Source organism: Lonchura striata, chromosome 6 (genome assembly GCF_046129695.1).
Source record: "Lonchura striata isolate bLonStr1 chromosome 6, bLonStr1.mat, whole genome shotgun sequence".
NCBI classification, from domain to species: Eukaryota; Metazoa; Chordata; class Aves; order Passeriformes; family Estrildidae; genus Lonchura; species Lonchura striata.
Window position 1 is genome coordinate 56,418,712 of NC_134608.1, and position 24,582 is coordinate 56,443,293.

At 38.9% G+C, this 24,582-nt stretch overlaps 1 protein-coding gene across 3 annotated transcripts in view; it reads right to left on the reverse strand.

The window, feature by feature from the left end:
* NELL1 (neural EGFL like 1) overlaps window positions 1-24,582 on the reverse strand; it is a 284,811-nt gene that overhangs the window by 113,170 nt on the left and 147,059 nt on the right. For all 3 annotated transcript variants that reach the window (XM_021528533.2, XM_021528532.3, XM_021528531.3), the window contains exon 14: window positions 381-503. In XM_021528533.2, the coding sequence (XP_021384208.2) occupies window positions 381-503 (123 nt within the window). The remainder of the gene's footprint in view (window positions 1-380; window positions 504-24,582) is intronic.

Sequence of the window (24,582 nt, forward strand, 5' to 3'; positions counted from 1 at the left end):
TCATAAGGTTTCTTAAAGTGATTGATAGCATTTGGGATGAAATATCTTAAATAAGCCCCCACCCATCACATTTTACCAGGAGCAATGTGTAAGTATACTCAAATGACAGTATTCAGTGCAGCAAACATAAAGTTTTTTTCTCCTTCCATTCCAAAAACATTTCCTTCTTTCTAAGAAGTCATAGGCAAATCAATTCCCATCATTTGCCAGAAGATGTCTCAAAGCAAAGCACTGCAAAAGCCAGCCACCACGAGTTAGCAGAGTGCAGCAGCCTGTCATATAATAATATGCAAATATAACAATAATATTATTATTAATATCTGTCAGCAGACGTTAATGAAGCCTGACAGGCTGATGGAGCCCCACGAGCTCAGGCTTACCTCGGCAGCTGGTCCCGTTGCCCACGTAGCCGGGCTTGCAGGTGCAGCTGTGTCCCCTGATGGTGTTAGTGCAGATGGCATTCTCATCACACCTGTGCTGCCCACTGCCACACTCATCGTGCTCTAAGGAAAAAGGGGAAGAACAATTTACAAGATGCAGCGAGCTTTGCAGTGAGCTGATGGGGCATCTGGAAAGCAAGTGGGAGAACCAGGATGCTGCAATGCTGAGTGCTGGTGATAGTAAAAGGGTTTTAAAATCATGGGGATTTAGGGTTAAAAGGAAAATTAAGCTTAGTAAGCCCTGAAAAGAAAAATAAATACCCTAAGTACAGGAATGCTTTGTACCTTAATAGAACTGCACCTGGGTGGCTAGTGCATGATAAATGATATAATTGTTAGATGTGAAGATTGTTTAGTAATTAAATATAATTACTGTTTAATTGTAAGAATAATCATGATAAACTGTGGCCAGGGGCCTAAGAAAGATCACAAGAAACTCATGTCAATGTATACAATAGAACAACATAAGTTTAATAATTAATATGTAAGTTCTATAATGATAGAATATAAAATACGTTGAGCTCGAAAGCCGTGTGGGAGTCAGATTTGGGTCTGTACCCCTGATTCCCAGAGCTCTCAATAAAACACCTGCAGATAATCATATCCCATAATTATGTGTGCTCCTGAATGCTGACAATGGGGGCTTGGCATGGGGGTCAGCTATGGCCTTGCTCCTGCTCAGAAACCCAACACGTGCATGGCAACAGAAGTTTGTTTAGGTTTAAAAACGGAAGAAAAAGAATGGGTGAGGAGGCAAAGTAAGGGCTTTGACAAAAAGCTACGAAGAAGATTTTCAGGGAAAAATATCTGCTGTGAAGATTAACCTTTACATCACTGTCCATCAGCAGCAGTAATGATCATAAATACAAGCTAAGTAACACCAGAGGGGCCCTACCAGCCCGCCCTGGAACTACACGGTTCAGCTGTCACAACTGCTTGCTCTAATTCATGTTGAACTGACTCGTAGTAACATTTCACAATTTTAGAGCACCAGTCATACCATTGAGCCTCTAAGAGGTTCCCAGACAAACAGGCCATATTTTGCTTTCACCCAGCAGCTCCAGCTGCTACCCTGAGCCAAATTTGCCTCAGCTCCTACACTTCAGTCTCCTGCTACCTTTTTGTTCTTGTAAAGCACCAGGCAGAGGTGATGAGCTACCTGACCCCAAAGCTTTCTGCTTCTTCCTGCAGTTACAAGGAGCTTCCCTCATATGGGATTGCACAAAGAAGGCCTCAATATTTTACACTTTTGCACTGGTGCCTTTATAATTTTCTCCAGTGGAATACAAAGAATGCAATGAATTTTCCTAAAATCACACAACGGATAATTGGCATAAAAAAATCAGAACCTGGAACCTTTCTTTATATGCAGCTGCAATCATCAGGCTGGTATCCATACACTGAGAGGTAAAAGCCATGCTTTGCTGGAATTAGTATTTGCTTAAGCTTTTTACCATTGCATCAGGGGGTTCAAAGGACTACAGACAAGTCTAGCCTTCTATAGATCACAGAGAGGCAGTGCCTCTAAAATATGAGCAAAATACTTCTTTTTGCAGACTAAACAAAGCCCTTTGGAAGAGTCTCTCCAGTGAGAACAGCAGCATCACAGGCTTTGACAGGCTGCAATTAACCTCTGCAATGCTCTCACTCTGCCACAGTACAGAACAACAGCCAATTTCAGGATAATTCAAGACATGTAAGATTTGAATGGTGAATTCTAAGTGATCCACTAAACCAAATACTTCTGGAACACTGTTGATAACTATTTGCAGAACATATATCCAACATGTTTTCCATTTTTCAAATACATTTTGACAGCAAAATGATATGGATTGCAACTATTTTCTCTTAAATAGCATCAAAGCAATATATCAGCCTCTCACTCTTTGCTTTTAGCAAGAAACACACAAACTCTCATATGTGCCTGGTTTCAGCTGATAAACTCGTGCTTGAATTTATACTTGTTAGTTTATGTTGGTCCCTAGCTCTGCTTAGTAATTCACTGCAGCTTCTTGCCAGTTTTCAGAGGCCTTACATATTCAGAAAGGCAGAGTTCTTGAAGGGCTGCCTGTTCTCTCCCTCGTCTTTAGGGAAACTGTACCACAGGCTGATTCTTTGCTGCTTTGGTCTCATGGTGCTCAGGCTGCTGGGTCAGACACAAAAAGGATCAAGCTATCCTCCAAGGAAGCTCTACAGCAGCTGAAGCTGAATTATGCTTTCTTTTAAAAGAGCCACCCTCTCCAAAATCTCTCCCTCCCCTTCCTACTTCCAATTGTCATGAGCTTTCCCGGGTTAGTATTCAAACTATAATGAGAATGCCTTTGTGACAGGCCCATGTGTGTACACAAGAATATTCCTGCTCCAACAACTGCCAAAATCAGTCTATTAGCTTCTCAGCACTTCACGTATAAATAAAGACTTCACAGTGGTACTAGATGTGTTTTTCCAAAATGCACAGCAGAGGATAAGTCTGCTGGGCTGTCCTAGGACTCTGACAATGTAAATCACTGTTTAGCATTTCTGCAGATACACAGATGCTGGAAATATCAAGATTTAGCACTGACAGAGCAGCTATCCCACAGTAATATTTTGTAAGCAGAGGTCAGTTTTATCAAAGCTGATGTAATTTAAAGAGTCAGCAACATATCTGAACATGGGAACCTGCCCTTCATGAGACACCCTGACAGTGCTAGCACAAGGAGGACTAAGGGAACTCCATCTGCATGAGGAATCCAAGATTTCTTAGCAGCAATGTGGCTGCAACGATGGGAACTTCAAATGAAGTTTTCCCTGGTGCAGAGATGTCTATAGCTGATGCTGCTACAGGCCTAATAAGAATGAGAAAGCATTGATTTCCTGCCAAGGTACAAAACTCTTTTCATCCAGATGAAAAATCCCTAAGAATCTCTCAGTAGTAAGTTTTCCTGGGCTTTATGTGCCCTCACAGGAGCTCATCCTTTGGAACACTTGTGTGCTCACAATGGGAAGGGAGCATGGAAACGTTCATCCTCTGTTTAAACTCAAATAAGATTGTGACTAATTTCAAAAAATATCACTTTCATACACACATTGCTTTCCAAACATCCCCATTCGAGCACATCAGACAGAGCCTGCTTTTGCTTTAATGTTATGGTAAATATTGACTAGGCACCAAACAAAATTGGCAGAGGACCCTGCACAGCAAGAGAAAGGAGTCACAAACAGCATAATTCCAAAGCACCCAAGAGGCCAGAGGCAAGACAAAATGCCAAAGTTGTCTTATTTTGACTATTTCCCTTGTAGCTGGAAATGAGAAGCACAAGAAAGGGACTCTAGCAAACAACAAAAGTACCTTTTAGTTTCTTATACACACATACATGTAAACAAATGAGCTGCCATGCTCAGGAATGAAACTGTCACTATTAAGTCTGACTGAAGTTATCCATCTCTCTGACTTGCATTTGCTATACAATGTACACAAAATGAGTTCATGATCATAGATGAAAAGATGAAAAGAATAAGCTTACTGAAAAGGACAGAATTCCTTGACCCAACTCTCATTCACCTGGATTATTAATGTTTATTTCAAGGTCAGCTACCACTGCTGATAAACAGCTACAACAGCAGCACCATTCTTTTCTTGCAGGCAAGGTAATTTGTTTATGAAATCATTGTGAACTGCCTTCAACATCAGCAGTTCTGTTACTCAGGATTGTTGTGCATCTAATTCATGCTTTATGGCAAAGCCACAAGATCAGTTAGTTTATTGAGCCTTTTTTTTCCCATCTCTGAAAACCAAGGATATTACAAGATTCCGCTTTTCCCCTAGCATTTATCATTCTTCTGAAATCCTCAAATACTGAAGATTTTATAGAAAATTAAAGGGTTTCAATCTTCTATTGCAAAAAAAAAAAAAAAAAAAAAAAAGAGAGAGAAGAATCAAACGTCCACTGCTCATTTGCTTTGTACTTCATTTATTCTTCCTGTAAGTAGAGATGAGGGATGAGCATCTCTGATGCTTCAACTCTCCTAGCCCTACCTACCCACCAAGCTACTCCTAAGACCAGAAAAATACACCTGTAAACTTAATATTTTCTTTCTGGACAAAAACTGCCTAAAATTTTCAAAAGCTTTCATGAAGTTTTCCAAAACGTTAGAGAGGATCTTCTGTGAGTTTTCTGAGTTCAACACCTAGGTCAGGCTATCTTGTAAAGAAATTAGTGTGAAGTTCATTTTTAATTCAGCCTTCACCCGAGAATGACCATCTGCCTCCAAAAGCATTTGTAAGAAATTAATCATTATTTTACAAAAACACACCTCCATCATGTGTTGTATGATTCTATACATCACCTCAGAAGTCCACACCAACAGTATCACAGGTCTAATGTTTATATGCAAGTAGTTTTACACCAACACATGCACAGCTGTAGAAAACAAGTATTATAGTCACTTCTACTTCGTTTAGAAGCAATCTAATCAAAGTTTATCTTGACAGTGATGGAATTCATTCAATACTACATGGTCTTAGAGAGATAACAATCACATAAAGTGAAGTTAATTCACCAGAAAATAGTTTCAAGTAGCTGGTTAAGGATTGCACATCCCATTATAAGAAGCCCCAGTGCATCCTACAGGCAGCAGAAAACTGCCCTGCACTGTTGTGTAGGGCAACAGTGTACATAGAAAAGAGACAAAAATTAGTACATAGAAAAGAGAGAAAAGAGTAAATTTTATTTCTGACCTTGCAATATATGGAGTTCCAAAAGTGACAGTGGGTTGGAGGCTGAAATTGCCACCTCTCCAACCACACTGGTCAAACCAACAGTCCATCAGTTCTCTCCTCTCACAAAGAAGAATGCAAAACAATCATTATTTACATGAACAGTGTGTGAGAACTCCAGTAGAAATACGTAAATATCAGAAGGCATGGAAAACTTTTAAAAGGACTTTAAAACTTTCAAAAGAACTATAAAAGAAAACTTAACACTTTTAAAAATCAGAGCAACGCCCCTGCACCAAAGCACAGGCTGATACCAGAGCACAGCCAGCAGCTCCCCAGGGTCAGCACAATGGGAAGATATGAGGACATGAAATGAGTAAGAAATTGTTGAAATGAGTAAGAAATTGTTGAAGCCCAGGCTGCCCAGAGAGCTGTGACCACTCTGCATCCCCCTGCTTGTGCCTGAGGAGATGGAGCCCAGCCAGGCACAGAGCCCAGCTGCCATGCACAGCTGGAAAACCAACAGAGACACCTGAGGCACAAGGAGAGCAGGAGCTCAAGTGCCAACAGAAGAACTGCTAAGAAAGGTCAAGGCTCTCTACCAGCTTGTCCTGGCTTGTAAGATAAACATGTGTTCTATTTGCCATCTGCTGGAGGTTGGGCAGTTTTCTTATCTCTTCCAAGAACAATGTCTCTCTCTGGGGAGATATCTTCTGTTAATAGACTATTAAATGATTCACTGTATGACTGGTAAAGTTACAATAGCCCAGTGTGAGATGCTCCACCCAGAGGGAGAAGCCAAGCATCCTTACCTGCATAAAATCAGCATTTTTGGGAAATCCCCTCCCTGGATTCCCAGAGGAGCAGCTTCTTCTCTGCTGGATTCCCAGAGGGAGACCAGGCCCATCTACTCCATCTCCAGACCTTCAGAGAAAACTCCACCCTTCTACTGATCCCCACTCCAGCAGCATTTCACCTGCCACTGCAGGAGGAGCAGCCACCATTTAACTGGACTATTCCCAACACCCTGACTCCTCAGGGTGTCAGGTTTCTGACTCCATCACTAGTCTTGTTTGTACTAATTACATTTTTAAATATTTTATTTAGTTTTTTCCTAGTAAAGAACTGTTATTCCCATTCCCATATCTTTGCCTGAGAGCCTTTTAATTTTAAAATTGGGGTAATTTGGAGGGAGGGGGTTTACCTTTTCCATTTCACAGGAAGCTCTTGTCTTCCTTCACAGACTCCTGTCTTTTCAAACCAAGACACAGCTGTAGCAGCTCCACCTTCAGCAGCAGCAGACCATTCAACTACCCCACATTTCAGCTGTGAAACCACTTGTTTAAATTTTAACTAAACTTTCATCTGTCTTCAAAACACAAGTATCTATTTAAAGCTAAGGAAGTTAACCCAGGCCAGGCTGTAGCAGCTCCTGCACACCTCAAATGAGTTATCACTCCAGCTGCTGATGGGTGATCACTTCAGTGGGAAGTATAAACTGAGATATTCAAACAAGGACAAAAAACCTTCACATACATGTATTTCTGTCAAATCCCTTTTACCACAACTTTTCCAGACTAATCTTTGCAAAGGGACCTCAAAAATAATTTTGTTTTCTGTTACTTAAAAAATACCTTGTGTTCTGGGCTAAACTGAACTGGAAGAATGCAGGTGGAAAAGCTCTGGGGACAGAAGGAAAGGTGCCAGACAAAGATTTTGCTTGCCTGAGGTAATAAATTCTGTATGAAGCCACCTACATGACACTGCAAAATTGTTTGTAAGTAAAAACAACAACAAAAAAAAAAAAAAATTCGGAACACATGCAAGGTACAAAAAAGGATTTGTTGTGTGTTTATGAAATCAAATGGAAGCATATCTAAACATACATATAAACATTTACAATAAAATGCAAATTTTCTCCCTTCATATGCACATGAAATGCAGTGTTTGTGAAAAGCTCTAAGCAGCTCTGACAATTAACATCAGAAGCATCAGTCACAAAATAACATAGTTCTATACTTTTGAAGTTTTGAGTATTATAAATACCCACATTCTTACATAAGAGATAAGAGATTTATTTTTCAATAAAATAATTTTCTATTCATTATCTAAGAGGAATATGGCCTTTGCTTATATTCTGTTTGCTTCTTTTTTAACACATTTCCCAGAACTACCACAGAATTTATAAGCTGCCTCTACTTTCCCGTGTTGAAAGACATAAATAACACTTTTATCACTAACTAGATTTGTATGGGCTATGAAGGTAGGATCTAGACAACTTTAGCTTTCTCTCACTGTTTTTTTTTTTTTTTCTCCTGTGCATGCTTGGAATAACTCTAGAATTTGTATTGTTTGTGCTTTGTCTAAAATACCTAATTGAAAATTAGAACCCTATGTTGAAGATATAGAGCAAAAAATGCATAGTGAAGCTAAGAACCTTTTGGTCAAGAGTCATAAAATCAGGATAGATGTCCTTTGTGCACATGAAGGACCTCAAACCTGTAATTTCTAAAAGGTACACTTAAGACGGGATTTATTTTTAAGCAGGAATGCTGAAATTTTGATCTACATTTTCTTTAAATAGTGATGCTGTAGAAAAAAAAGACAGACACTGGGATGGAATTACAGGAGATATTCCACTGTAGGGTCTTTCACTATAGCTATTTTGACTTCTTATTACAAGAAAAGGCCCCAGTTTAAACTTGCTTACAAGACAGAAACAATTTTCTTATTGTAAGGATTTTCTTTCATTACTTCCTCAAAGCCTATATACTTCAATAATAAAACATTCATCTTTGGAATACACTCTGCAAAGATTCTGACTATCCATTTATTCATATCTTCATAGCGCTAAAAAAAAAAAAAATCTAAGTTGTTCTCTAAATTGTTGAGATAACAGCCAGCTTGTGGGGTGCAAAACCACAAATGCAGCAAACATTTCTATGACCAAGAGACTCAGAAGAGACAGCTCCAGGACAGCAAGGTCATTGAATGCCACCATTTTTTATTAATACAGATACCATTTGTGTAGAGTACATGGCCTAATGTAAAATTAATTATCTGGCAGCCATTAAGCAATGGTCTCTGAAAACTCAGAAAGGAGAAAGCCATCTCTCAAAATACTTCTAAAAAGCCACAACCCTTTGTTGCATGTCATTAGAATTCTATGTAATAACTAAGGCTTTAAAAATGATAGATTAAAAAAAAAATTAATTTAGGCAGAATTGTGGACTTAGTGGAATCAGGATTTCAGCTCATAAGAAGTTGTGATGAAACAAAAGGAATAGCTTTTAAACAGACCGAATAAAAGGAAGCTTTATTCTGAACACACAGGAAGAATCTCCCAGAGAAAACCAAGGCAATTAGTAACAAGATGCATACATCAAACAAGAAATTAAATTGCAGATAGATGGTAAGCTGGTGAATGATAATAGCTAATTGTGAATTCAGAAAACTCTGGGTAAAAAAAAAAAACAAAATCAGATGTGTTTTTCTACTCATGAGAATCAGAGAAACAAATTAATTTTATCTATATCCATTCTCAACTTCAGCATCCAAGCTCCCCCTGCCCATTTCCAGAAGGAAAGAGGAAGAAGGAACAGAGTGCAGAACAGAAAAGTCCCACTGTTTCCTTCTGCAACTCCATCCCTATGAGCACTTCAACATCCAAAATGCTGGCAGAAATACCCCGCTTTCCATTCTTTTAATGAGAAACTAAAATACCTTTGTAATCTATGAAACAACAAACACCTTCTGGTGTTAAGCATGAAATTATTTAGACTACATTCTAAAGAAGCAGACACATGCTACTCTTGGGTAATTAGGGAGAAATAGTGGGATTTAATTTGAAGGTAGAATTCCAAATGTGCCTGCCTCTTGGAAGCAAACTCCTTCTGAACCTGCAGGAGTTCTGCTCCACCACATCCCTGCTTGCACTGAAGTGATCCTCAGTTTGTGAGAAGGGCAGGCCAGAGGCACACATAGGATTCAAGGCTCCAGAACATCATGAATTTATACAACAGTATAATCATATTTATCAACTGGTTCTCAATGCCTTTCCCAAAGGATCTCACTTATTCTGCTCAGCTTTGACCATTTTCAGTATCTGACATTTTCAGTATCTCTTCTCTGAATGGTAATGGCTAATTTAGAGCATTTGTGTATGTACCCATTGTTTTTTTTTCCCCCAAGGGAAAGGTACTTTATACTCTGATCCTCTGTTCTGCCTCACTACTTTATAAAAACAACTGCCAATAGTACCCATTTGAATTTCCATGAGATGAGTTCACTGAGCAGTGAAGAAATTCTAAATTGTTGTAATAAAAAAGTTTATTTTTGACTAAATCAAGATGAATAATAGGTGGCCTTGCTGACAGTAATACTGCATTTGTTTTCTGGAAGAGGAGAAGAAAAAAATCATTGATCTTTTGCTAGCACACTATAAAATATCTGCACATATACCGTAAATGCCTATATAACTTTTTGTAAGGAAGTGAGAAGAGAGACATTTGGTTTTACTGTTTTCTGAACACAATCATAAAAAAGAAAACAAGGAATCAAAGTTAGAAGTGGAAAAGCTGAAGAAGTGAAATCTTGAAAAAACTTGGTTTAGATTTAGACACATTTCACCCCAATCAGAAGCTCCCCAAGATTAAAGAAAACAAGCATGGAACAAACTAGATCAAATGTCTGAAAATGCAAGAATCACTGAAAGTGTAAATGGTTGTTGTATCTTTATACTTAAATATTATTTCCCTAGTCTTTGAAGTGCATTTAAATTGAGTAGACATGTCAAATTAGTAAATATTATTAAAATTATCAAAAGGAGCTAATAGATTATTAATGTGAAGTCACAGCATAAAGGGTAATCTTTTACATTGAATTTTCATGCCCTATATAATAGCAAAATATTAGTAATATTGATATACACAGAAATTTCAAAACAGATCTTTATCAGAGGCTGATAATAAAATGGCAATCTACATGACATACTCAAGTGGATAGTCTGCTGCAGTTTTGTGGACATATTTTTGCAAGCCAGATTATTGATGTCATTAGCAATGTGCATCTTTAATTCCCAGACTTGCCAGCAAACTTTGAGCACAATTGTGGAGACAGGCACTGGATGCGATTCAGACAGGATCTACATAAAACATTCCTCACAAGAGTTTGAAGGTCTGCACATCGCATATGAGAGGCAAACAAAAAACTCCATAAGGAAGAAACCACACTTCATTGGCAGAAAAAAAAATCTTACATTAGTTTTTTGAAGGCAAAGTCCTGCCATCAAAGGAATGAGCTCTTCTGCAAGTAGAGTTCTGCACTGAACAAGGAGCTGGCATATGCAACCCTCAGAGCCTGCAGGAGTGGGGCTGAAGAACTCCACAAACACCAGATGACTTCTCAGAACTAAAATTTAGTAAGGATTGCACATTGACAACCTTACAGACCCTGAGTAATCCCTAAATTAAATGGTAATAGAGTGCATAGGAGCTTCATTTCTGGTGCTACAAGCTCAGAATTCATCTCTCAAATTCTTCCACAGGTTGAATGAAGTATACAACCTATTGCTCCAATAGAAAACCATTTTTAAGACTAAGGGATATCAATTATTAAGACAAAACCTCAGAGGAACAGGAAATGATTCACAAAATCAACAAAAATGTGATACTGTACACATGGGAAATGTGTTGAAAAACAAATAGATATATCCTCATCTGCAAAAACAAAAACATTTTAAAACTGTTTCTCCTTACCAGATTTTTATATCAGAATAACCAGTTTATGCACTGTCACTTCTAGAGATAATGCAGTAACCTAGTGTGCATGTCTGTCTCTTTTTCACTTATTTATTTATTTAAGGAATCCCAAAGAAATTCCAGGTTTCATAGAAGACAAGGTGTGGCCTTGATGTGCAATGGTCAGGCAGAGCACAGGTCCATGTGCTGGGATTGTGCTCTGAGTTCTGCCTCACACACAGAATCTAACACAAGTAATCCTGACTGAATTATAAAGCAGAACAGTGGTTTTTAATTGGAACATGCTAAGCATTATCATCATCTTGATTATTACTATGGGATGTTAAACTTCTAATAAAATCCCTTGCTTTTTCATCAACTAGTTAAGCATCAAGGCACTGGACTTTTACGAGGCACCTTGATTGCATATATTGATTTGTGTATTTATAAACCACTAGTTATTCCAAATTTCCCTATGTAGTTGTTGCTTTTCTTGACATAGTTACAAAGTAGGTAATTTCATATAGAAAGCAAATAAAGCCTGGAATTACATGTAGTGTACCATGCTGACAGAAAGCAGCCCGGCAGTTCCAACTAGACTGCAGCATGGCATTAATATTGATAGAGACAAGAACAACACACCAGTTCTGTGAAGTTCTCAATTTCTCTAAATCATAGGACATTCCCTTAGGAAAACAAAGAAATCACACATGATGACAGTATCTGAAGTACCTGAGACACTGTCTAGCAAGTGCCACTGCCTAATTTACAGCTTTCAGGAGAAATGCTTGTTAACACTAAATCTTAAGATACAGTTTTATTTTGCTTCGTTGTTGTAAAAGGCTGAATATGTTCCAAGCACCTGCATTGGGTCAGAAAGAAAGCCCTCAAGCAATATGCTTCATTTTATTTATATAGCAATATAACAGGACAGGCTGCTTTTTATCCATAAAATTGTGAAAGCTGCATACTTCTATCAAGTTGATACCAGAATCTCATCTTTCAGGTGTTTTCAGTTCAACAATACCTGAAAGCTTTACTCTGCAGAAATCTCAGAATCAGTTCAACAATACCTGAAAGCTTTACTCTGCAGAAATCTCAGAATCAGTAATACAGAAAGAATGCAATACACCTTTGGATGCAATTTTTAGCCAACATTTCATCACGGCTTCATGAACTTATATTGGTGATAAAAGTCCTGTAAAGCTTCAGTTTCCAGCACTCCACGATGCTTTAACTACCATATGGAAAAGAATTTCAAAAAGCAACACATACCCCATGCCAAACAAGCACAAAGTTCCCTTCATGCTACTGCAATACAGGAGGGTGGAATTGTTTCTAAATGAACTTGCACGTATGACAGACATGTCAATCTGCTGACACAAGAGCCCAGAAAATCCCATGTAGGGTTCTGCAGCAGAGTTCAAGCTTAATGAGGACAGGACATGGATTAATTCGCTGCACCCATCAAGGATGCAAAGAAAAGGCTTTAGGTAATATGAAAGTCAAAAAGACTTAGCATACTTCTCCTGATACAGAAAATACTGATTTTCTGGTCATGAAGTTAGACATAATTAAGCCATTAGGTTTTCCTTTATGCTTTATGGACTACTTTTTAAGTAAGCAAATGCTGCGAGTACATTTTAAGCTTTTAATCAAGCAATGATGGAATCTTGCTTCTTACTGAAAGTAAACAGTAAATGTCAAATCATACAATCATTTAGGCTGGAAAAGACCCCTGAGATCAGTGAGTCCAACCATCAACTCAGCACTGCCAAACCCACCACTAAGCCATATCCCCAGGTGCCACATCTCCCCATCTTTTAAATACCTTCAGGAGGGTGACTCAACTATTTCCCTGGATAAACATGATCATATTGCAGGAAAATACATGAATCTGACCAAAAAAAAAAAAAAAAGCCCTGGTTGTAAGTACTGCAAGAAAGTCAGTGAGTGCTGAATGGCATTCTCAAAAATGGATGTTGAAAAAATCAATTTTAGGTATTTAGGCATCTAAATTGCTAAATGGTTTCTTCTCTCATAGTGCTGAACATCTCACTTCTCCCAGTGGATTTAACTAGGATAAATGGGTTCTCAGCACTTTAAATTTTTAAAAACAGAAAAAATCAAAACAAGTAAGGTTAGTTCTTTATGTCACTCCTGGGTACAAATCTTCAGTTAACTCCTTTAGCCTCACAAAAATACTACAGAGCTTTAACCTGGAATTGAGTGATTAAATTACTTTACCCCTCAAGATTGTGCAAATTCAGCATCATATATACTCCCAACTCTCAGAATTAATTTTTATTTGAAAGCAGAAATAGAATCCAGTGCATCATCATTTCATAGGGCATTTATTTTTCTCCCTGGAGATATTCTACCACAACAGTGATCACAATAGGCCCATACTTGTCTTATGAGACCTGACAAGATCACAACCTGAGCTCCTTTGGCTGCAGCTATACCCTCTTGCATCAGCAGAACAGTGGACAGTTTGAAGACAAAAGATGGATCAAACAGAATGTATATACCATACATTGTATAGCTTTCACAACTTACCAAAGGATAATCACAGTAGAACAAAAAAAGGGAATTCAAATACAGGGTTTTACAAGAGAACTGATGATGAGGCAAGAAAGAAGTATTTTCCCCAAGAAACTTAGAATGTAATTTTGGGGATAAAGAGACAGTAAGCTGAAGTATCTAAAACCATCAAACACCACCAAAAGCACTGTAGAAATATGCTGGAGGTTCAGAGCAGGAGCCCCCAGGGCATGAAATCACATTTAGTTCCAGGCTCCCTTCTCTGTGTTACTGGCTCAGAGAGTGCTACCCAAATTCTCTCTGCTAGGATAGGACAGGTGAGACACTGGGGCTACATGATCACAAATCACAAAGGAAGATTAAAGAAGAGAAAATGTGAGAAAAGAGACTCAAGTAAGGGTCAACTTGGAAAGAACAATTTTCATGTTCACAAGGAACAACCTCCACAAAACACGTGTACCTATACACAATTAACCCAATTACCACGTGGTAATTGCTTAAAATTCAATTCCAGCATGGGTTTCAGCAAAGAAAAGCAGTATTATGTAGAACATTCCAGTTCAGAAAAGGGAGTAATGATTCTGTTAGCTAAACTGAGCACAGGTCTTCCTGTAGAACATGCTCAAAGGAGAAGGCACAATCTAGGGGTGAAAACATCTGGCACAACCTGAATTCCACCCCCCTCTCTCATTAACTGCCTGTATGACAGAGATACTTTCGTGAAGGGATGGTCAGAAAGGTATTATGTCACTGAAAAGCTCATCTAATAAAATGAAGTGGTTCACCAACAGACAAGAATGAAAAAGAGTTTGGATTTGGAATATTTGAACCACTTGAAACGAAAGATTGGAATCTAAGAGAAACCAGACATTTTTTACTGTTGGCTGACAGGTAAATATTCTGACATGCTGGAGCACCACTGACATTTCAGGGCTAGCTTGCATGTACAAGCACTATAAAATAATCAAGAGACAATTTAAAACAGGTTGCTGATAACCACAAACAAGGAATGGCTGAAGCAAATCTGATAAAAGCCCATTAGGAAAATGAAAAATGTAAACTTATTGTCACAGGTTAAGCATCAAAAAGACAATCACTGTAAAATTATTTGGAGGAAGGTGTCAGGAGGTACATACCCAGACATTACCCTTCACAGAATTTCAAGAAATGAAAAGATCAGACTAATTAAACACAGAATCACAGAGCATGATGTGTTGGAAGGGATCCACAAGGATTATTAAAAGTCCAACACCTGGCCCTGCTCAGCACCGTTCACAAGAGTCACATCATATCCTAATGCTTCCTGAACTCTCCCAGGCTGTGACCACTTCCCTGGGCAGCCTGTTCCACTGCCCAAACACTCTCTGGGGGAAGAACTTTTTTTGAACATCCAACCTAAACTTCCCCTGACACAACTTCAGGCCATTCCCTCAGGTCCTGTCATTTGTCACCAGAGAGAAAAAACAAGGCATACTTTACACATCAAATAACATTCCTGCTCTAGATACTGTCCCTAATCCCTGCAAGGGCATTTTGTGTCTTCACTATCTCCTAGAAGAACACCCCTATTCAGGGTGTTCATGTATTAACATATTTTTCAGAGAAGAAAAGGCAAGGTTCCTTGGTCCCCTCCCTGCTCTTGTCCCATGGTTAGGGGAAGGGAGGAGAGTGATATAAGTATGGCTAGCACATAATTTTGATAAAGACTGTAATTTCAGTCCTTTTAACATCTTCCATTTAGGGGCTCAAACCCAATTACAATCATTAACAATCAGTGTCACTTCTCTGACAGATGACAAATGTCTACGAGTAACAGCAAATACTGTCACAGTAAAAGAAGAAATTGTCTTTCCATCACATCCCTGAGCTCTGCCGCACAAGTGCTGAAATCAGCACTAAATTAGCATCAGAGTAATTGAGTAACTGTGCCCACAGAGGACCATGGAGCTTTTAGTTTCAACTATTCCTTAGAAAACCTGAACACAGAGAAAGCCTGCAGCATCACGGCGACGAATTCCCTGGAGGAAATCTCCTACCATGAGCCCTGATGCATACAGATGGGATGGATGTCAGCTAGCAACCTCCATCCCATTTCCATCCTCCAGCAGGATCCTTATGCACAAGCACTCCAATGCCACAGAAAGAGACCATTCAATTAATATGTTAAAAATTAATAGCAATTTGAGTAGTTAAATATTAATAGTTTAATTTGGAAGGTGAAAAAAGGATTTCTTCTGATACTAATTCGACCCTGCATCCTAGGTGACAGCATGAAAAAGATGCCAGGTGAATAAAATTAGTGTAACAAAACAATTGCCTGGAACCACAAATTGAATTTCAATGGGATACCTCATGCTGCTGCAACCCAAGGAAGTCATCTTGTGAGGCACACCACGCTGGATTCACATGCAGCTCGGAAAATTAAGAGGATAGAAATGCATTTCAAATATTTATTAAGAGGCAAGATAAGGTCAACCAGGAATAATCTTAGAGCTGAAAAATTATACATATGCAGTATAGTTTCTTTTACCTCTCCTGTAATAAGAAAAAAGTAATTGATTTCAGCCAGGAAAAGCTTTTCTAATTGATAGGGCATCCAAAAGAGTATTTACACTGGGAAAGATGAACTACATGTCACCAAGTCTTGTCACCAGTGACCACACCAACACTGGCAAAACTGCTGTATTTTCCAAGAGCTTTTGGAAAGCAGCCACACAGAACAGGAAAAAAAAACTTCAATGCAGTTAACCCTGTCAGAGGCCTGAATTACAATGCAAAGTTCCTATCCCTACTCATAACTGCAATTATTCAGAATTCCAGCAAGGACTGCATGGGCCTTCAGAAAACAGCCCAGCACAGCTCAGCAGATCCCTGCTAGAGGAATGACAATGAGGGAATTCAAGGGGAAAATAAGCTTGTGGAGATCCCTCCTCTTTTTTTCACCAAAAAACTGTGAATAACTATGGCGTAATAAAAAAAAAAAAAGAAGTGAAAATGAAGAGACTCAGAGAAAATGTGAGAGACAGAGAGAAAATGTGTCTCATGAAAGGAGTGTGTTTAATATAGACAGATGAAACCCTGAGACAAGCCTGTAGGGAAGAGCCAGCCAAACAAGGCATCTTCTGGGCCTGAATGTTTCCCTAAAACTTCACTAGCCCCTCTGGAAAGGGGCACATTTGGACTGGGTGAACCAATCACTAGCTCCAGACTCACATCTTTTGTTTCTAACATAAAGAACCCATCTTTTGTTTCTAACATAAAGAACAGTGACTATCTTAGCTTGTGAGCCTATTTTTCATTCTTTTTCTGAACAATCAGTGGGGAAGGTTCATATTTTAGGCTTATTGTCTTTGAAATGCTTACTTGGCATTGTGTTGCAAAGATTTCAAAACCCTTCAAAAGGGAAACACTTATTATTCTGCGATGCTCACTGAGTGCCATTTTTTGCCTGAGAAGGCACAATGTAGGTTGTAGCATAATAATAACAATTATTATTGAGGGGTTTTTATTTTATTTTGTATCAAGAGATGGTTGTTAAGTATAGCAGGATTATCTCCACATCTTGGACAAGCCTTTCTCATTCTCTGTGTAGGCTGGAACAGATCACCACATCTTAGACCAGTGCTGGTATCATAACCATTGGGCCAGGCACAGAAATACAACATGGATTTAAAAATTATGAACAACAATAATGGAAATAAACCAAACCAGACCAAAAAAGGGGGGGAGGGGGGGGTACATGTACATGTATAGAGGAAGAAAACTTGTAACTTTTTTATCAGTTTTCATCAGATTTTTATCAGTTGTTCACAGAAAGCAAAGGCAGCAGGAATAAGGTGTGAACTAATTTCTCTTGCTTTTAAGAAAAGATACAGGAGGACAAAGACATAGAACATAATAAAATAGCATGCTAATAGCTTTAGATTTTCTGGGAAAAGGAAACAAACAAAAAAACTCACTAAGGAGAAACAAATGTAATTCAGTTCTGGAAAATAAATAAGAGTTAATATTGGGGTTCAGAAAGAATAAACACTAGAGACTTCATTGAGATTATCTAGAACATAATATTTAACAGTTTTTTTCTGTAAAGCCAGGAAGTGTACGCTTCATATGTTAAATAAAAACATTTAAGAACGCAAGAATGCAACACTACAAGAAAAACTGTAATTTTTACCAAGTTCCTCATATTCTTTCCATATTGTAAGAGATGAGATTGCTTTTAAATTGTGGGGAAGAACCAGGAGCATTAGGGTCTGCACCAGCTCACAAATGTCAAGAAACTACAGGAAAAAATGATGATGTCATAATTATACAACATCTGAAATTGATATTTCACAAAGTCTAAACTTTCCTGCCTGCACACTGCAGTAACATGGTTTAGGGATTATAATGCTTATAGACAGGAAAGGAAAAAAAATAAAAAAAGAAAAAAAGAGAAGTTAATAAACATTTACCAAAGAAAAAACCACTTGCAATAATATCCTGTGTGCTATCTGTGCCCTACTGTAAAACCAAGGTAACTGATTCTGCCTTTCTAGAGACAATCTCATTTTTATCATCTCTAAAGCAATCACATTTTTATATTAAGCTTAAAATGTAAGAACATTGGAAATAATGTATTGTGGCCATTTGAAATTGCACCAACAAATACCATTTGAGGGATTTAAACAGATAGCAGCAATTATCCTCCTCTTTGTAGAGCATGGAAGTGATAAAAATTATTGTTTCTTCAAGATCACTATAATATTCATGTATCTACTTAACTTTCTTCCTTGGAAGGTCCCATTTGTTTTCTTTAGAATAGAATAAAAATATTTTAAAGATTATGATTTTTCAGTACTTATGAGAAAATTAACTGCAGCTATGACAAAGGTATGTAAAATGAGTACCAGAATGTAGAATACTCTTACCCAGTATTAATAAAAATGCTCTCTTGCTTAGTGAGATTAAAGGGGGAAAAAATCAGGGTGGACAGATAGAAACAATCATTTTACAGAATAGGTCTAACTGATAAAATACTTTAGGTAGTATTGAATTTAAGTCGAATAATATTCAAAATAGTAGTCCCTTAATGAACATAAATAGCACAAATCATCTTGCCAGCTAAAATTTAATTATGAAATTATTGATTCTTATGGTTCAAGGCACAAAATCATCATTAGATGGAACCAAGGAAAGGGACTCCTTCGATGATAAATTATAGTTGCAGGGAGGCAGCTCTCTGAAACAACCAACTCTGCTGACAGAAAATAAATACAAGGTCAACTTCAGGTCAAGATGCCAGGTTCTAATAAAAAGGCAATTAATTTTATCTGAAAGAAAAAACCCATGGACTTTGCTATCTGAAGAGATCTTGGGCACGAGGGTATCCAGGATTCCTGTCTACAACAGTGGCCCAAGCAACTTACACCACTTTAATTATTTGTTTTTCACGAGTGAGGCTGATAACAGAGCACATTTACACTGGGCTTGGTGGTGGGATGGAGGAAGAATGGGAAGCTGGCTGTGGGAATCCAGAGCTTCCCTCTGGCTGTCCTGGCTGCCCTGGGACCCTGGCAGGGGTCAGGAACCCCCCTGGACAGAGCCCCCAGAGACACTGGCTGTGATCTCTGTCCATGGAAAAGAGTTTTTCAACCTTACAGGATGAATTACAAGCTCTGAGTGTTTGATATAAGTAATAATTAAGTGTGGCACTGGTGCAAAAGTAAAATTTTAGGATTCTAGATTAGGGGTCCAAAGGGGACAAGATGGAGGAAATTGGGTGTGCCTTGTCCTTTTTCTCCTTCTTCATGCCCTCCATGTTTCACTGTGCTGTTGGCATTTTTCTGTTGGTTCAGGCTGGGGACACACTGTCCAATGTAGGTGACAGATATTGGCACGTTATTGTAAATCCAGCCCAGGGAGTTTCTGGTATTTAATGTTTGTAACATCCCACTGAGGGCAGAGCCCCACACGCTGCCCTGCAGGACAGAGCTGGGCAGGGCAGCAGAACATGTTAGAGATAAACAGAATAAACAACCTTGGAACCAGCACAGACCAATTATGGCTTCTTCTTTGGCAGCAGGGCTGAAAGATAGAGAGTTTTTACAATCTCAGAATCACCTCAATACCTCAGATTCTGACAGCTGGCCTTCCTGCCTTCACCTGAGGCAGCTCCTGCAGGAGTGTAGGATGCTCAGAGTCGTTCAGGAGGTGTCACACAGGACAGGACCCCAGGTGTCACACAGGAGGAGCCCGAGCCTGCCCTGCACACCACTGCTCCTGCAGAAAGGGCAGTGTGGACGGATACCCAGGAACCAGGCACATGCAGACATCACTGAGGGCAAAACGATGGACACCCTTCAGCTTCTGCATCTTCAGTTTTCCTTATCAGGAAGACTTCAATAAAGGATGCTCAGAGGGCTGGGGCACCTCTGCTGTCTTCACAAGCTGAGCAAACTGAGGCTGTTCAGTCTGGAGAAGAAAAGGCCATGGGGAGATCTTGACTCGCCTCCAGTACCTAAAGGGGCTACAAGAGAGCTGGAGAGGGACTTTGGACTAGGACAGGGAGTGAAGTGACACAGAATGGCTTCAGACTGAAAGAGGGCAGGCTCAGATTAGGTGCCAGTAAGAAATTCTTTCCTGTGAGGGAGATGAGGCACTGGAACAGGTTGTCCAGGTAAAGTTGTGGATGCCCCATCTCCTGAAGTGTCCCCAGTAGTGTTTCACTTTTAGCAGCAGCAACAAGAAAAAATGTAAAGGAACTTACGTTATCAGATGCCATGTACAGTTTACTTGATCTTGGAAATGTTAGAAATCCTAGATCCAGGGAGAGAAGAGCCACCTGGACTGTGGATTTTGAACTTTCTCTGAGGAATAGAATAAATCTAGTTTCCTAAGTGTGGAGTGAATCAATCAAAAGATTTTTGTAAGTGATTAAACATGCCAGCCAGAGAAACAGGGAATGTGGTTTACATACATTTAACAACCCTCATATGAACATCAGAGGGTTTGTGGGACTCTTAAAAGCATGCAGGGGGAAGTAAAAGTGTCCTGAGCAGGTGTGCTAAAGTGGGACTACCTTTTGAATATCTTTGCTTTATTGCAAAGCCATTTTTGTGGCCAAATTATAATAGAGGATGCAGTTGAGAATTGGATAAATACCAAGGAATCTATCTGAGACCAAGTCTCCCAAGATCAGAGGATTCCTCTGCCCCTCTGGGGAGTGTGTGTGCCTCAATATGTTAATTCCATATTTACTGTTTGAAGAAGAATTTGCTGTGTCAGATATTCCACAGAACAACCTCTTTTAACATTTGTGCTATTTTAAAAGCAAAAGGCCAGCAACAAACCAAAAAAACAGCATAAAGGAGAATAGTTGGTAGATAGTTCAGCAGTATGAAAAATTCTATTCATTAAACTTTGTGAAATAGAACCCTCTGTTATGACAAGTACAAAGCAGACTAAACCAAATCACTAGGATCCTGAAAACATGGAAACTTTTCTTCTTCATAAATAAATAGGAAAAACATACTTTTCCCTTAGAGGCTATTAAGCTGTCTCTCCATTGACATGCTTATCCTTTGCTTGGCAGCCCTGTTTTCTGGCCCCTTCTGCAAAGCCTTCCCCAAAACACCTGATTATCTCATCCAGCAGCATGAACTGTGATTTGTAAAAATGAACTTTATTTGTAAACTCTGAAAAGGGAAGGGGAAAAAAAAATCTAAGCACACAGAAACTGCAACAGACTATTCTAATGGGAACACAATTAGCAAGACTGTGTCATTCATTTGCCCAGCTCTGTCCCACTTCTCTGACAATGAAGAATGAGAGCTATTTCTGTGAGAGTCATAAAAACCCCCAGTTTGAGCAATTATTACATGCAATCATGTAACTAAATAGGAAGCTTCATACTGAGAGGCAAAAAAGCCTACAGTAGAAAGGATGAAAATATTAACTACAAAGTGATAGATCAAAGCACCTCTCCTTTCCCCATCCCTGTACCATTCCCAAAGGCTGTATTTCTTAAGGACCAAGCAAGTCTGCTTGCCAGTGTCAGCTCCTCTACACCATTTAAAATTATTTCACTAATATGTCAGGAAGGCAGCACTACCAGATTCATGGTTGTTGACTAATGTTTGCAAACACGGAAATAAATTTAGGAATCTAGGATATCTAGTTATCAGATACACTGACATTCATCTGCAGTATTACCCACACTGTATCTCAATATTCTTGCTCGCAGACAGAACATAAAGGTCCTCCAAAATCAGAATTAGGCTATCCATAAAGAGACAAATCACACTTCACACCTTTAGAGCCACTGGCACTCTTCCCCATCCCTTTAATGTACATATTTCTCCTGAAAAAGCAGTTTTTAACTTATCTGTGAACATGCAGAACCAGAAAAGCAAGAGCTGGATGATCTACAATGCATTTCTAAACAGTGCTCACACCAAACCCCAGCCACTTCAAACAAATTATAGGTGCCTATCATTGAGCCAGGGTCCTAAGGTCTTCTCAGTATTTCAGATTGCTCAGAAGGTGATCCTTTGATCACCTGTATACAGTAATAGACATTCAAGAATCAATAGTTGTTAATAAAAGATTAGCTTTCTCCCAATCGATATGCACACACAACTATGAAATATTCAGCACAGGTATAAAAATGAGATCATAGCAAAATGAGAAGTGTTAATATGTTGTTTCATGGTGTATAATGTGCAGATTTAGATTAAAAAAAAGGAAAAAAACACAAGACATGCTAAAGCCTTTGTCACACATATTTCTCACTGTCAGAAAAGCCCATCAGATGTGAGAACCACGAACTTCATGGAAAATTTTCTGTTCAGCTTAACGAGCTTTATGGAATCCCTTTGTTTCATAACTCTGGAAATCATAAATCCAAGCAGCAAACACAAAGATTTGGGCAACAGCAGAGCAGCAAAGTGCTGCACATTTCACAGATACTCCACTCCAAAGTCATTAGGCTGTTTTCATCCAACATCTGCCTTTCAGGAGATACAGACCTGTCCAATCCAAATAAACACACTGCAAGTCCTTGTGATTGCATCCCAGATAATTTCCACCATTCCTTAAATTGAAGTCACAGGAATTTGGCACTCCTATGACCCAATGTGAATGGGCTCCTCTCCCTGTTTATGGGATTTCTTTGGGAGAAATGAATATGTATGTGCCACACCCTGCACAGTCCTGGTCACACAGGAGACACACACTGAAAGATACACACAGGCATATTGGGAGAGCATTTTTTCCTGATGTTTTCCAGCAGCCATGTGCTCATTGTTACTCAAATCAGACAAGCCACAGCATCTAATCAAGCACCAAAAGCAAACACTATAGGTATTCTGTACTTGGCAATTAGTCATCTGGCAGCTCTTCTTTGTAAGGCTGAATGATGTTTGGACAGAAAAAAGAGGACACGGCGGGGCAAATAGAGGACTCCTGTCCAGCATGGCCAGCACTGGGCTGGCTCCAGCAGTCTTTGGGAGCAGATATGAACACAGCCTGAGACTCTGAGAATCAGTGTGGGAGGTTTAAGCCACATCTGACTTGCCAACCTCACACACATTGCACCTCCTCTTAGCTGGGACCATTCTTGAGAGCACCTCCTGTGACACACATGAACATCTTGCAGTTCAGTGTGAAAAATACCTCTGTAAAGACACTGAAAGTCTGCAGGCAAAGACCCAGAATCTTTTCAAAAGAAGATGTGAAGTTAAGAAGAAGAGTTAAAAGTATTGCTGTACTGCTCAACCCCAAAACTAAAAATAGGCTTTTAGATTTCAGATGAGAAGATTACCTCATGAAAAGGTATTTCAAATATTAAAATGGAGTGCAAATACAAAGGTCAAAGTGTTCTCTCTGTTCACTGTGAATATGACAAGAGGTGACAGGCTCAAATTGTGGCAAGAGAGATTTAAGGGAGCCGTTAAGGAAACCTTTCTATATGGCTGAGTGAGGAGGACACACAAAAAGAGGATTAAAATTATTTCCTCATTGAAATTGTTTGTGTTTTTTAAGAACGGATAAGACAAAGGATGTTTTAGAGTCCATGGATCCTGCCTTGAGGAATGGTGAGCCTGATGCCCTTCTCTGTGATTCAGTTACTTCCTTGATTTAGTCGGAGAGTTCAATTCTGTGTCTGAAGAACAAAGAGTTTTTTACAAATGGTGTCTAGAAACAGAATAGAGATTGGAAAATTTTTTACAAGTTTGGACAAAGGAGATGACAAACCCTGGCAGTTCTATCTCCAAAAAGATCAGAACTTGATTGAGTGAACTCTTTCCCAAAAGCAAGTTGCACTCCTTAAGGCATTCAACCTTACCGTGGGAGCCGATGACTAAAACATGAGAGCTTTTTGCTTCCAGCCACTGGCATCGATCCTGCAGCTGCTACATGTTTGTGAGATAGCACATTCCCACTAAGAAATTAGTGTGGTGGCTCTCTTTCCATCCCTCACCTCACTGACTGCTCATAGCAATTGCCACATTTAGGAATCTAGAGTTCCTATGCCATAAAAATGGATTTAGTCCCATTGTATCAAGGAGAAATCCTGCAGTAAAAGAACTCAGGACAAATGCTGACCAGGAGACATGGCTTGTCCTTGATGTGTCTTTAGATAGACAGCTTCATTCATTAATCCTGAATGAATATTAAATCAATAATATTTTTTATGCTTGATGCTTAAGTTTATGCATAAGCATGAACATACATAGGCAAAACAATTTAAAATACTGCATTTTTATGACAGTTTATATACCAGCACAAAAGGCTGCAGCTAAAAAATAATGTAAAATGCTAATTATGCCTAAGTCAAGAAATACAACCATCAGCATGATTTGCGGTCAGCTGTTTAATTAATTTTAGTATTAATAAAGTTACAGAAAATCAATGTGTCAAAAAGACTTGAAAGGATTACCAACTACTCTGGACAAATTAGCAACACTTCCATGCCTAGGGCACAGGAAAGCACAAAGATGTTTAATTAAACTATTTACTAGTGAGGAATTTAAATCACTGTAAATATTGCATTTTTAGTATTTTTTTTCCTCAGATTGAATGCACTTAGGAGCAAATAATATTCCATTTTCTAACGCAATTTTTTTAAAAGGAGGGAATGTAAAAAATGTTGCAGCCCAACCAGTAAGCCCATAAAATG